This window comes from Hemiscyllium ocellatum, chromosome 16 (genome assembly GCF_020745735.1).
Source record: "Hemiscyllium ocellatum isolate sHemOce1 chromosome 16, sHemOce1.pat.X.cur, whole genome shotgun sequence".
NCBI lineage: Eukaryota > Metazoa > Chordata > Chondrichthyes > Orectolobiformes > Hemiscylliidae > Hemiscyllium > Hemiscyllium ocellatum.
Window position 1 is genome coordinate 12,708,418 of NC_083416.1, and position 15,397 is coordinate 12,723,814.

At 45.2% G+C, this 15,397-nt stretch overlaps 1 protein-coding gene across 6 annotated transcripts in view; it reads right to left on the reverse strand.

Moving 5' to 3' along the window:
• Positions 1 to 15,397, reverse strand: part of ebf1a (EBF transcription factor 1a) — a 482,981-nt gene that overhangs the window by 165,225 nt on the left and 302,359 nt on the right. For all 6 annotated transcript variants that reach the window (XM_060837039.1, XM_060837040.1, XM_060837041.1 and 3 more), the window contains one exon: positions 11,354 to 11,484. In XM_060837039.1, the coding sequence (XP_060693022.1) occupies positions 11,354 to 11,484 (131 nt within the window). The remainder of the gene's footprint in view (positions 1 to 11,353; positions 11,485 to 15,397) is intronic.

Consider the following 15,397-nt stretch of genomic DNA (forward strand, 5'->3'; position numbering starts at 1 on the left):
GGAGAGATGCTAAACCATTGTGACATTTATCAGACATGTCTCACGTCTGAATTCTGAAAGAAATCTGTTCACTTTTTGGGACACATTGACAACAATGGCTTACCCAGAAAAAACAAAGGCCATTGAGGAGATTCCCCTCCAAAATCAGTTCAGGACTTGCGAATATTATTTTTTAAAGAAAAAGAAAACCAACTGCCATTTTTTTTGTATCATTTGGTAAAACAGAATAAGAAAACACAGATCTACACCAGGAACGTACTTTTCACAAAATCAAGGGCATGTTGATATTCCCTGCTGTCCTGGCCCACTACAATCCATCCTTTCCAATCATCAGATGTCACGAATCTGCACGTTATACCTCATGGACATTTTAGAAACAGACATCATCATAGACAATGAGGCTCTCTCGGTCTCATGGGCTTGTGAGAGAGTTTCAGACCTCATGCTCAGCCTGAAAGTGCTCATAGGTACAGACTACAAACTCGATAGAGAAAGGGTTGGCAAGGATGCCTCCACAGACAGAGAGCTTCAGACTCTGCCTCATGTGATCCACTTACATGTGCATGAGAAACTACAGATGATGGTGGATGCACTATCCAAAATAACAGGCAACAAACAGGAATGAGGTGGAGCTTATTCACAAAGTTGAGTCATACACTCAGTCCATGCCACAAAAGGCTCCAACAAATAGGAACAGAGAAGAAACAGAGAATATATCATGTCAAAAGTTGGCTAGACCTAAGGCCCAATGGGTTGGCCATGGAAACCCATCTTAAGCCCTAGGAGCATTTCACCATCATAGAGGGCTCGCTGGTGTTTGATGAAAGGCTGAGCATTCCAGCTTCACTGCAGGAAGATTTCTTGGTTTAAGATGGATCAGGGACACCTGGGAATCTCCAAGTGCAGAGCCAAAGCTTGTGGTGGTCAGGGATCAGAAAAAAATGGTTGAGAATCTCATAGCCAACTGTGAGACTTGTGCTATCCAGACACCACCCAATATAATATCATGCAAACTCTGGCAGGAAAACACCTATGGACCAGGAAGGAGTAGGACAGAAAATTGAGAACTCCCTCTTAAGTCTGTGTAACAATGTCTGCCATATTCATATGATGACCAGGGCATCTTCATGTTTGACCACCAAGTGGTTTACAACAGAATAAGCTGCCGTCAGGGTCTGTGTATGTGTAAACAAAGCACCTTTTCTCCTAATTGGAAACATAAATGAGTTAAACTCTTAGTTAAACTAAGAGGCATTAAATGCAAACACGTTTTGCGGTTAATTATCTGTTGGGCTTGGCTGCTGTGGTGTATTTTTAGAAACAAGAAATTGTAATAATAGATTGCATATTTTCCCTCTCTTGTCTGATTTTGTAAACATTTACTGATAGTTTTAAATACATAGAATTATGCTTACTGCAACTCATTTTCCCCTTTTCTCCACAGAGGTGTCAGCTGGGATTTTTGTCCACTGTCCCACCCGAGTGTGTTTCATGAATCCTGGTGAAGTGAGGAAAACGAGGAGGAACACAACCCTCACACAGAACAATCGCCGACTTCCACCTTCATAACACTGTTCAGCTCTGTCCCTGCCTCAGCCCGTCTGCTGCTGAGGAGCTCAATTGTCCCCTTGTGACCTCGAAACTTGACAAATGCCCATCCTCCAGTCTGGCCTCTCCATTTCCCGCAAACTCAGATTTCCGTCCCAAAAGGGGATCAGGGAACCAAAAGGGTTTTCACAACAATCAACAGGAGTTGGACAGCCACTATTACAGGGAAGAGCTTTCAATAGTGGATTGGGTAGTTGAATTTCTGTTTAACCGTGGGTGGAATGGAACCCATCTCCCCAAAGTGTCAATTGGGACAGACAGATTACTCGCATTAGCACGACACAGCCTGCTATAATATTTGTGTTGATGTCTCTTTGTGCATTATGAATAAAGGGGCCTTTTTCCAAGGTAACAGGAAACACCAGCCATTGCGAGCATGCACCAGTATCTTGATAACAGGTGATCAGCTTTCAACACCTTCAACATGAAGAGGCGAATGCTCAATTCCAGCTCCCAGCATAGGACATGTTAGCCATATGTCCACCACTGGAGTCTTGAATCAACGACGCTACTCGGAACTCAATTGCAGCAACAGAATCCTAGGAAGAAATGTTTTAAGGATGTTCTCAGTGGATCCCCAAAAACGTCAAGCCTCCCACTGACACACAGGAGAGCCAGTCCAGGTCTGAGCAAAGTTTGGAATGGGAAGGCACCGAGTATATCAAGAGATTTCAGCGAGAATGTGCAGAGGCAAGAGTCTCGGACCCGGTATTGGACTTGATCAGCCTTCACAGCAGCTCGCTGAGCCAGAGTGGAACCTGGTCATCCTTGATGTGGGGAGACTGATTAAAAAGGAGACGTCCAGAAAGTGCTGAGTGTGGGTTAGGTCACCACAACAGGGAGAAAACAAAACTGCACAGAAGGAGGGAAACTTCAACTGACGGGGCAGCATGTGGACTGATGCGACTGTGTTTATTCAGCCCATTTGATGTTAATGCCCTGTCTGCATTACAGGGGTCAGCTTAAAATCATCTCATAAAAGTCCACCTCGTTACTGTCAGGTCATCAACTCTCCAGGAATGCTCTCAGGTATCTCAGAATATCAGACCCCAAGATCTCCTTTGCATTGTTTCTAAATCAGCTTTAAATGTCAGAAACTTCTCCCCTTCTGAGACCAGAACCATAACCCGACAGTGCCATATACACTCCCCGGTATCAGACCCATAACCCGACAGTGCCATATACATTCCCCGGTATCAGACCCATAACCCGACAGTGCCATATACATTCCCCGGTATCAGACCCATAACCCGACAGTGCCATATACACTCCCCGGTATCAGACCCATAACCCGACAGTGCCATATACACTCCCCGGTGTCAGACCCATAACCCGACAGTGCCATATACACTCCCCGGTGTCAGACCCATAACCCGACAGTGCCATATACACTCCCCGGTGTCAGACCCATAACCCGACAGTGCCATATACACTCCCCGGTGTCAGACCCATAACCCGACAGTGCCATATACACTCCCCGGTGTCAGACCTATTACCCACTAGTGCCATATACATTCATTTATGTCAGACCTTTAGACAACAGTGCCATGTACACTCCCCGGTGTCAGACCCATACTCAACTAGTGCCATATACACTCCCCGGTGTCAGAGTCATTACCTAACAGTGTCATGTATACACCCCGGTGTCAGACCCATTACCCACTGGTGTCATATACAGTACATTCACTATGATCTGAACTGTTAATCATCAGGATCAGATCTATTAGCCCCATGTACACCATGATTAGACCTGATAGCCACTAAAAACAGTCCTGTACCTATTTGTCAGTCCTATGTCCATCAAGATCAGAACAGTTACCAACTAGTGGCAGAGCTGCTTCCAGAAGTGATAATCTTAAAGATACCAGGAACCTACCTACCAGCCAGGAGAGTCGGTCTTGTACCCACCAGGGTCAGACCTATACCCACTACAGTCAGACCTACACCCTACAGGGTCAGTTTTACACTCACCTACACCCACAAGATCAATCCTCTCCCCAGTAGGGTCAGATGTGTTCCCACTGGGGTTAAATCTTCACTTGTAGTGAACCTGTGCTAGTCTCTCACTGTACTTCACTCACATTTTAAAATGCTCTCCACCCAGCTTGGAAGTGCATTGGTAGTAATTATACTGCTGGCCATTTCTCACAGCCCAGTGTAGAGAGCATTGCCCATCACAACTGACTGAAAATCCCAGTGATAAACACTGCAAACATATTTCCTACAAATGAAGTAATGTGAGAAATTGAATTGATAATAAGAACCTTTCCAGAATGTAATTTGCAAATCCACTTGAGACACTCTGTCACAGTTGCTGTAGAGGCCCTTTAGGGTGCGACCATCAGCATGTATGTAACACTTAATTTAACTGGCCGATCAGTATCTGGGGACCCTGTGATCAATATCAGCCTGGCTAAGATACTCCTTATCAGTCTTTGTACAGCTTGTGCTGTCAGATAAACAAGCCCTTATCAGGTACAAATTTAAGCATAATTAAATTTAAATTGAAAACTTGCCTGCTGTTCAACCTTTCCGATTCCCCTCTAGCCAAATTTACGTCTGCGGGGCTGGGGGAGGGGGATTGTCTCCTTGTCCTCCCCCTCCCACATCCTGAACTCTTACCCGGGTACAGTCTCAAAAGGCAGTCATCAAGAGATGCCCTCTGGCATCTCATCCAAGTTTCCTGACTGACAGGTGCCAATCCAGTCACTAGCAGCTGCTATTCAACTGTGGGAAGCATTACAGACAAGGTCTTAACCCCACACCAGGAATAACATTTTAAAACTTGGGTGGGGTGGGGGGAACATTCCTGACAAAGGGCTCATGCCCGAAACAGCGACTCTCCTGCTCCTGCCTGTCCAGTTGTGCTTTTCCAGCACCACACTCTTCGACTCTGACCTCCAGCATCTGCCGTGCTCACTTTCTCCCAGATCAAAGAGCAGCTTGGCACCGCAGTTTTGTGACAGGCCTCTAGGGGAACTAGTGGGACACATCTCTCCAGGTCCAGCGTCCATTGCAATGCAGATAATCCTGATTCCTCTGGGCCTGAGTGGCATGATGAATAACCAGCTGCTTTACAACACAGCGCAGGCAATGTCCCCAAGCCCCTGTCTTCCAGTGCCCTGCCATCCGAACGAAGCAGAGCTGAGGCCATTATTGGGTTAGCAGGACACCTAACAATGGCAAACTCTGCCTGGACATATCCCATGGCATAACCTCTAACTGCTCCACCCCCCACATTCCTGTCTTTGGTCACTCAATACATCAACCTTCAAATGGAATGCAATCCCTGATTCTTCATTATCCTGATTGAATGGTTCCTGCCTATCCATCAAGCCCATCTCCAACTCGTAATCAAGAGTAGCCCACAGAAATGGAAATAAAATGATTACATTTTTCCCCTGCCTGCAGGATTATTCTCTCCTGGTTTCAGACAGCAGTATCCCAGAGATTAATTCATAACTCCTAAAGAGAAAAGTTAGAAATAATTGTGAACCATGAGGATAGCAACAAATATGTTGGTGGGATGTGCTAACAGATAGCAGAGTTCAGTGTGGAGAAATGTAACCTGATTCATTTTGGTAGACAGAATATGGAGAGATTATACAAGGCGATGCATGAGCAGAGGGACCTGGGTCTCTCTGTATATATTGTAGAGAACAGAAGGTATTGAGAGACTGTATGTAGCGCACATAATAAGCTAACTTTTATTAGTAGACGAACAGAGTACAAGAATAAGAAGGTTATGTTAACTTGTCAAAGACTCTAAACTTGCTCTCACCTGGAGTACCTTGTCTGTTTCTGGGAATGCTCTTTAGAAAGGATCTGAAAACACTGGAGAGAACTAAGTTAGCTCACTGAACTGGAAGGTTCGTTTTCAGACGTTTCGTCACCATGACTAAGTAACATCACCGAGACTCTCACTGATGATGTTACCTAGCCATGGTGACAAAACATCTGAAAACAAGACCTTCTAGCTCAGCGAGCTCACTTACATACTTATCATCAACCTGAGCTAAAATCTTCTCAAAAATCGCTAACACTGGAGATAGTTCAGAAAGGATTCACAAGGATGGTCCCTGAAATAAGTAACCTCAGTTATAATGATCAATTGGAGCAGTTAGAGCTGTTTTCCTTCAAAAGAAGGCTAAGAGGGAATAGGAAGGAAGTGTCAAAATGAAGAGGGGTCTGGTCAAAGTTTAACCATCCAGAATGAGAGCGCATAGATTTGAAGGAATTGGTGAAGGAAGCAAACGTGATGTGAGGAAAAATCCCTTTATACCAGTAGTTACGGTCGAGAACACACTGCCTGAGAGAATGGTGGAGGCAGGCTCAAGTGAAACATTCAATCAGAAATGAAAGAATGTGAATTGATCATTGGTACAACAGCACAGACCTAATGTGTCGAATGGCCTCCATCAATACTGTAACAAGCCTGTGATTCTGTGACATCAGGGCATGCCTGGAGGTACACAAGGTGTGCACATACACACGTACACACAGACACACAGAATGCTGCACATGTCTGAACACACCAGGTGTCTTTGAACGCACAGAAATGAGTACACACAAAAATATTAAAGTGAGGAACACAAAACATCAGTTACTCTAACAAGCCTTCTCCACACCCATAACAATTGGGTGTCTGAACAAGGCTTCCATCCCCAGAGTCAGGTGTTCTCCTGCGGATTGTAGGACAACTGCATAAAACTGTGAAGAGCTAATTATCGTTTTCTTAACAAGTGAAGCTGTGTGTGTTTCAGTGCAGTTTTGTAGCATCACGCTGAGCACCTCTGATCAGAATGTGGTTTGTCGAGCAACTTATCTCATAAAGGTGTTGCTCTTTCACATATTGGTGGGGGTTACTTCTCGGGCAGCCGCTTCCTTCCCAGTGGAAAGAGCCCAGAGATACAGCACAGGAGGAGATGGTTCAGCCCATTCATGCTGGCCTAAGGTATCTCTCTGGTCTAACACCACTTTCTAATTCTTGATTCACACCACTGTGGGGAGTGGCATTCCTGCTTTTTAAATGTAATGAAGCTTTCTTCACCTATTGCCTTTCCAAACAACAGGTCCCAATTTCCCATCACTGTCCAAGTGAAAACATTGCTCCTTTGACTCCCATTAATGATTTTGACAATTACTTCAGCTCTACGATCCCTGGCTATTGACCTCCCTGTTGAGGAATTAGGAGTTTTCTATCCACTCTGAGGCACTATAAGTCTCAATTAAATGTCTCCTCTGCGCCAAAGAAAACAATGCCCAGCCTATCCAATCCTTCCTCCTCCAACCTCCAGCAACGTCCTTGTGAGTGGGTTTGTTGCACTAAATGGCCTGTTCCCAGGAGCGATAATCCAATAGAGTCCCTTCGCCCCTGCGGCCAGGCAATGAGTCAACTCTCGTAGGTAACACTGGGCCAGAGGGGAAAAGTCCCAACGGGTAAAAACAAATAAAAATAAAAAACGCCACGTACGTGAGTTTGGTTTTTGGGGAACCTGTCCTGAAATATAAAACATTCTACTGGTCAAAAGTGACCCTGAACTCACTGCATGGAAAGTTCTGGAATACCCATTTTGCCATTTGCGCTGGGACGTGAGGAAACCTGAGAATCAATGTTATATTGACAGTAAAATGATTCACTTTTTCTGTTGTGTGAAGTGGGCAGAAAAATATACCTGAAATAATGGTCGTTCACTGGCTGAACAACGCTTATTAACAGCAACAGTTTGAGGAATGTGTAAGTAATCAGCACTTCTGCCCAATTTAATGAATACTGAGCTATAATTTGCATATGTCTCAATTCTAACAAAGCCAATAAAGGCTTGGCGGCATCTAGAAGCTCAGGTTCCCGGGTGTTATAATCTGAAACCCTTCCAGGATCCACAGGGTTAAAGAGGTCACCTCTAATATAAATAATACAAAATCACATCTAACCCCTTGCTGCTGAGGCTGGGAGATTGAGCCATTCAAGCCTCCCTTTTGTTAACATATGGTGCTGGGTGGGCCCCAGGCTTAAGAGCGAGAGGTGAATTTTGTCGGTCTGAGGTTTTACAGGAACGGCCAGAGGGTGTCATTCAAATGGAAATTGCTGCCATATGTCTGCCTCCACCAGCCTAGGGGGGTGGCCAGTGAGACTGAAAGAGAGTGGGAGACAGACAGACAGGGGGAGTAAAGGACAGAGAAGTTGAAACAAAAATGGGATGAGATAAGGAACAGTCAAAAAAGGACTGGGGAGGGGGGAGAAAAAACAAAGAGGCCTTACAGTGTTAGAAACAGAAGCAAGAGGTAAAGAAAGAGATTGCGTGAGAGAGAAGGGGTATTAAAGAGTGGATAATGCCAATCATAGAGATATACAGCATGGAAATAGACCAGATAGCCTAACCTAATCTAGTCCCACTTGCCAGCACTTGATCCATATCACCCTAAACCCTTCCTATTCATATACCATCCGGATGCCTTTTAAATGCTGCAAGCTGTACCAGCGTCCTCCACTTCCTCTGGCAGCTCATTCCATTCCACGTTCTGGGTGAAAAAGTTGCCCCTGAGGTCCCTTTTATATCTTTCCCCTCTCACCCCAAACCTAGCCCTCTAGATGTGGACTCCCCCACCCCAGGGAAAAGACTTTGTCTATTTACCCTATCCATGCCCCTCATGATTTTATAAACCGCTAAAAGGTCACCCTTCAGCCTCCGACGCTCCACTTCGCCTTGCTTCAGAATGCTGGAAATGGGGTTGTTAGAATGATAGGGGTAGGTGCCCACGCCAACACTGGCACCAGATCCGTGGGGAGGGGGGTGGTTTGGCTGTTTCTCAGATTGGTACATGACAATCTGACCGATGTTGTGAAAGTTACATGAGTGCCCATGGCAGGGCAGGGCAGGTTGCCCTCTCGCTGGCACATCGAAACATGTTGGGCAGCTGATTGCTCTGGGATCGATTGTTGATTGAACACTGTACAAAGGAGGAGAAGGTGAGGACTGCAGATGTGGGAGATTCCTGAAGAAGGGCTCATGCCCGAAACATCAATGATTCCTGAAGAAAGGCTCATGCCCGAAACGTCGATCATTCCTGAAGAAGGGCTCATGCCCGAAACATCGATCATTCCTGAAGAAAGGCTTATGCCCGAAACGCCGATTCTCCTGCTCCTTGGATGCTGCCTGACCTGCTGCGCTTTTCCAGCAACACATTTGCAGCTCTGTACAAAGGAGGCCACGCAGGGCAAAACATTTGGCAAGGAGAGTGGCTTTAAGCTGGCCTTGCACTTCTGACCTCACAGGCATAGAAGCAGTAGGTCCAGAGTGCACTGTGAACAAAACGTTCACTCACCAAGGCCCTGACGAATATCAGCAACAAGACTGTTTGCTCCACAGTTGTGCCTAGTCTTTATTTTTTAATTACTAATCAGGTAAGCAATCAGCCACATCTGGATTTCCAATCAGCCACACACAGTTGTTGGCTCGTACAATGGTCGACACAGGGTTAAATAGCTTAATTTGGATTCCAATCTCAATGCTAATGCTGGAATTTCCTCCCTTTGGTGCTATCTGAAACACACATCTCCGAAGTTAATATTCTACCATTCTATTTAAGTCAGACTGGATTCCCACCTGGGAATGAACAGGATGGCAGAGTCTCATTCACATCTAAACTCCACTAAGGCGCTCTTGCCACCAAGAGATTGCAGACATGTGTGGAGTGCCATGGTGGGATTTGAACCCAGAACATTAGCCTAGGGTTCTGCATTATGAGTCCAGTGTCGTATATCCACTAATCTACACCTCCCTTTCTACTCGCAGGAGGATCCCAGGATCCCCGTAATGCGACCGACTGGACTCCGCATCGGAAGATCCTGAAGGGGACCATTGGGAAAGCCTTCCAGCGGGAAGATGAGCAACTTCACTGGAACTGGCGAAGGGAGCTTCTTCCCACAACCATACAACAAAGCTGCGTTCCAGTTGAGTCTTACCAACCCCCAACGGATGCAGCCAATCATGGCGGTCACACGCACGCTCATCATTCACACCCAATTGCTTACAGGGTTGACGCAATCTGAGGTTCTTTCCCGTGAAGGGGAGGGCCCTCCTGTAAAGAGAGGTTCCAATAAACAATGTGTCTTGCTTGCTGCAATCTGCTGCTAATGTGACATTATAAAGTTAAATGCCACTAAAGCTCCAAGTGTTTCTTATTAGTGTTATTCGAGTAATTGTTTCTGGATGCAGTGCCAGCATTGAGGCTTTGTGTTAAGCTCCCCCAAAGGCTCACTTTGCATCTTCACTCCCCAGTTCATTGCTGGCAGTCGGAGCAGAGGTCTAAAAGTCACCTCAATGCCTTTGAGCTGGCATGGGCTGGGAAGAAACATCGGTCAGGGTTCTTGCTTCCAATAATTCCTGCACATGTCGGATGAACCAGGGGTGCAGGTTTAGCTGTGACACCACCTTCAGTCACATAGTCGAACTCAATTTGAAAACAGATGTTTTGAGTGAAGGACCCAGAGCTGGGATAGCCAGGGACCCATAGTCCGGCCAAAGTTAATGATCTCAGAAGAGTGAAAGATTTTGGGGTGGGGATGAAGAATGATTAATCCAAATGCAGTGCCTGCTATGTACTTATGGCAAACGTGCAAGTCATATGACATCCTTCTGTCCCCTCCTCCTCACAAACACATTAAATCAGGCTCAACCATGCCATGGAATTAGATAGGTCTTTCAGAGAGATAGCAGCAATAGGGAGAGGTTGAATAGGCTGGGGCTGTTTTCCCTGGAAGGTCGGACGCTGAGGGGTGACCGTATAGATGATTATAAGATCATGAGAGGCATGGATAGGATAAATAGACAAGGTCCTTTCCCTGGGGTGGGGGATTCCACAACTAGAGGGCATAGTTTTAGGGTGAGAGGGGAAAGATTTAACAGGGAGCTAAGTGGCAACTTTTTCATGCAGAGAGTGGTGCGTGTATGGAATGAGCTGCCAGAGAAAGTGGTGGAGACTGGTAAAATTACAGCAATTAAAAGGCACCTGGATGGGTATATAAATAGAAAGGGTTTAGAGGGATGTGGGCCAAGTGCTGGCAAATGGGAGGAGATTAGGTTAGGATATCTGGTCGGCATGGATGAGTTGGGCCGAAGGGTCTGTTTCCATGCTGTACACCTCTATGACTCTAAATACAATGGGACGAATAATATCCTTTGCTGCTATACCATTTGAAGACCTAAAAATAAACCATTAAACAATGGGGTAGAAACAAAATTGAATGGTGCACTCCTCAAGGTGTATAACCTTTTCATCATATCCATGGCACAGCACCCACTCTACCAACGGCTGACATCTTTTCTCCTGCTGTGCCACAGTCCGAGCTGCCTGTGTGTGTGTGTGTGTGTGTGTGTGTGTGTGTGTGTGTGTCTGTCTGTCTGTCTGTCTGTGTGTGACAGAGAGAGAGAGAGAGAGAGAGAGAGAGTTGCTTCCAAGTGAGCCTTTGGGAGAACTTTACTTAAAATGTAGAAGCTGTCACTGCATCGAGAAACAATCACTCGAACAGCACTAATAAGAAACACTTGGAGGCTTTAGTTGCATTGAACTTTATAATGATCACTGTCACATTAGCAGCAGACACAGGCGGACAAGCTATGTATTTATTGGAGGCAATTCTTGCAGAATTACTCTCGCTTTCATATTAGGAACCTAAGTTAGCAGAGGATCAGAAGCCAATGATCACTACTAAATTGCTGGTATATGCATTTCCTTCACGTACCTCACTCCAGACCAGCATGGTGCCGAATATGACTTGCAATCCGTCAAAGAAATTATCTCCAATGATGATGACAGTGGCTCCTCCAGTAGTCCAGCCCTCGCTGGGACTGATGGCTTTGATGCAAGGGGTGGCTGTTGAGGAAGGGGAGAACAAGAAAGGAGAATAAAATCAAGCTTCAACATAAAAACATTAGGGGGCTTTCAACCAATTCCTAAAGTCACCGCGCAGGAGAAAAAATATGTAATGCGGTCTAATGATGTGAGAAATCTTAGCAGGGCTTTAGTTATGAGGCTTTGGTGATTCCCTATAATTGAGGTGCTGGGCTTAAACTCTTAACTCTTGTCCAAACAAAAGCCATGAATTAACCTTAATTCCACACTCAGTGGAATTTCCATTGGAAAAGCCCAAGATGAACCGATGCCCTCTGCAGAAAAGCTAATAAAGAGTAAGTATTATATTACTGTGAATGTGTAACTGGAACCACCAGGGTTGTAGGGTTCAAAATCATGTTGGTGCATGGTTCAGAGGAGCTCTCTTATTCTTAACTGAATCACAACTTCCAGGACCAGCTGGAATCAAACAGGGGGGAAAGGGTAGAAAGGGAAGTTGGCAAACTCCTGAGAAGAGATGGAAACGAGATGTTACGTTTTCTGTTGATTGGTATTTGAGTAATGTGGTGCTGGGGTACCCATATCCAAAGGGAGCTGAGCGATCGCCGTTGCATCCAGTTCAGGGGTCGAGGAGGTGGGAAGGTGGAGCATTCAGTGGGTACTCATTTCCCGATCACCCATGGGGTAATCCCTACCGGAGAAAGCGTGCATGTGGTCCACATTGATCAGCTGGATTCAGCTCTGCTGTTCCCCACTGGTTGTGTTGCTGTAGGTTGGGCAAGGAACAAGAGGGCAGACAATCCCTTTGGAACTGCTAGCCTTCCTCAAGTTGTCATCACCCAAGATCAAAGTTTTAAAATGTTTTAAAAGACTTGAGAATTTCAGAACGGGAATTAGGTTTATGGCAAATATATTCCTTCTAATTCCAGGAGCAAATGGACTGAGTCATAGCAACATGGGTCTTAGGAGCAGAAGTAGGCGATTCACTCCTTCAAGAAACTCATGACTCATCTGATTGTGATCTCAACTTTACTTTCCTCACTGGCCCCCATAATCCTGAATTCCCTCATCTATTGAAAGTCTACCTCAGCCATGAATAAATTCAATGAGCCAGCCTCCGGTGCTTTCTGAGGAGTCCACAACGCAACGCGAGATTTTGTTCTACCACAACTCTCTCCGAAAGGGAGAACTCTCATGTTTGAACAGTGGCCCCTTGACCTGGTCTCCTCCCACAAGGGGAAACATCCTTCAGGTGTCAGCCCTCCCAATTTCCTCAGGATCTTACATGATTCCATAAGATCTCCTCTCATACTTCTAAATTCCACTGGAAACAGACCATTCTTCATAAAGGGAAGCTTTTCATCCCGGGACTGAATCGAATGGATGCAAATATATTCTTTATCAAGAGAGGAAACCACTGTACTTCAGATATGGTCTCACCAAAGAGCTTGATTAGTTGATTTGCAATGCAGAGTGACACTAACAGTTTGGGTTCAATTCTCACACCAGCTGAGGTGACCATGAAGGACTCTCGCTCTCAGCCTCTCCCTTCACTTGAGATGTTGTGACCCTTAGGTTAAGTCACCACTAATCTTCCCTTTCTAATGAGGAAGCATCTAGGACTATGGTGACTTTAACTTTGATCTCACCAAAGCCCGGTACAGCAACATCATTACATTCCCATTCTACTCCATAAAGAGGACCAACATTCTACGTGCCTTCTTCATAACTTGCTGAACCTATATGTGATTCAGATACCGGGACATCCAGATCCCACTGTATCACTAAGCTGTGCGATGTCACTCCATATAAACAGAATTTTCAATTCTTCCTTGTGAAGTGGAGAAGTTCTCATTTTCCCACATTATGTACACCATCTGCCAAATGTTACCCCATTCACTTCACCTGTTTACAGCACTTTGCATATTCTCTACCTCCTCCTGACCATTTACTTTCCCACCTATCTCGGTATCATCAACAAATTTACCTACCGTACACTCCATCCCTACATCCATTTCACCAACAAAGTTTGTAAATAGTTGAGGCCCCAGCATTGATCCTAGTGGCACTCCATTAGTTACAAGTTACCGACTCCTCAAAAAAAATTATCTCAATTCTCTGTTTGCTGTTCGATAACCAATCCTTTAGATATGCCAATATGCTACCTTCAATATGACGAGCATTTATTTTGTGTAATAAACTATGATTCAGTACTTCAAAACCCTTTTGGAAATCTAACTTCATCACATCAATAAGTTCCCCTTTATCCATCTTTTCTGTTACTCCCTCAGAGAATACTAATCAGTTAGTTAATTACAATTTCCGTTTCACAAAACCATTTTGACTTTACCCGATCCTATTGTAGTTTTTAAGTCTCCCTAATAATTGATTCTAGCAGTAACCGTGTGACAGCTGTTGGACTAACTATTTCTCTACTGAAAATGTGTTGCTGGAAAAGCGCAGCAGGTCAGGCAGCATCCAAGGAACAGGAGAATCAACGTTTCGGGCATAAGCCCTTCTTCAGGGCTCATGCCTGAAACGTCGATTCTCCTGTTCCTTGGATGCTGCCTGACCTGCTGCGCTTTTCCAGCAACACATTTTCAGCTCTGATCTCCAGCATCTGCAGTCCTCACTTTCTCCTCCTAACTATTTCTGTAGTCCACTCTTGCAGATGAATTTCCAAGTCTCAGCATCAACTCAGTCAGCATACTCCTGGCAGTGTTCAAACATGTAGGGCATCTCTCTGCTTTTATATTAGTACAGCTCCTTTACCACACTGTGAAACTGTAGACTCACTCATGTTCCATTGGGATTATAATTCGGCTAGTCCTAAAGAACCAGGCATTTGTTTAGATTATGGAAGTTAGTCAAGGCACTGTGTCTGTATCCAGATAGGATTTTCATCATGTTAAGAATAGTGAAGAATCGGCTATGTTAAATTGTACCGCACCCTGTTCCCAAACAGCAGGGCTGGGCAGAACTAGCAGAGATAAAAACAAGAACTTTATCCTAACATGCCTGGTGGAAAACTGGCACAATTATATGAGAGGGATAGAGCTGTACAGCACGGAAACAGAACCTTTGGTCCAATCTATCTATGCCGACCAGATAACTGAAACTGATTCAGTCCAATTTGCCAGCATTTGGCCCAGATCCCTCTAAACCCTTCCTATTCATGTACCCAACCAGCTGCCTTTTAAATGTTGCAATTTTACGCAACTCCACCACCTTCTCTGGCAATTTGTTCTATCCACGCACCAACCTCTGTGTGAAAAAGTTATCCCTCAGGTCCATTTTAAATCTTTATCCTCTCATCTTAAAACTTCACCCTCTAGGTTTGGACTCCCCAACCCTGGGAAAGAAGATCTTGGATATTTACCCTATGTCCATGTCCCTTATATTTTTACAAACCTGAACAAAACAGGTAATTAGATTAGATTACTTACAGTGTGGAAACAGGCCCTTCGGCCCAACAAGTCCACACCGACCCGCCGAAGCGCAACCCACCCATACCTCTACATTTGCCCCTTTACCTAACACTACGGGCAATTTAGCATGGCCAATTCAGCTGACCTGCACATCTTTGGACTGTGGGAGGAGTTGGGTCTCTGGAGCTGTGACGCAACAGTGCTAACCACTGTGCCACCGTGCCGCCCTAGAAGGTCACCCCTCAGCCTCCAACACTCCAGGGAAAAGAGCCCCAGTCGATTCAGCCTCTCGTTATTGCTCAATCCCTCCAATCCCAGCAACATCCTTCTCTATCTTTTCTGAACCCTTTCGAGTTCATCTTTCTTACAGCAGGGTGACCTGAAGTGGACGCAGTATTCTAGAAGTGGACTAACCAATGCCCTGTACAGTCGCAATATGACTTCCCAACTCTTATACTGTACTCAAGACACTTACCAATGAAGGTAAGCATATCAAATGCCTTCTT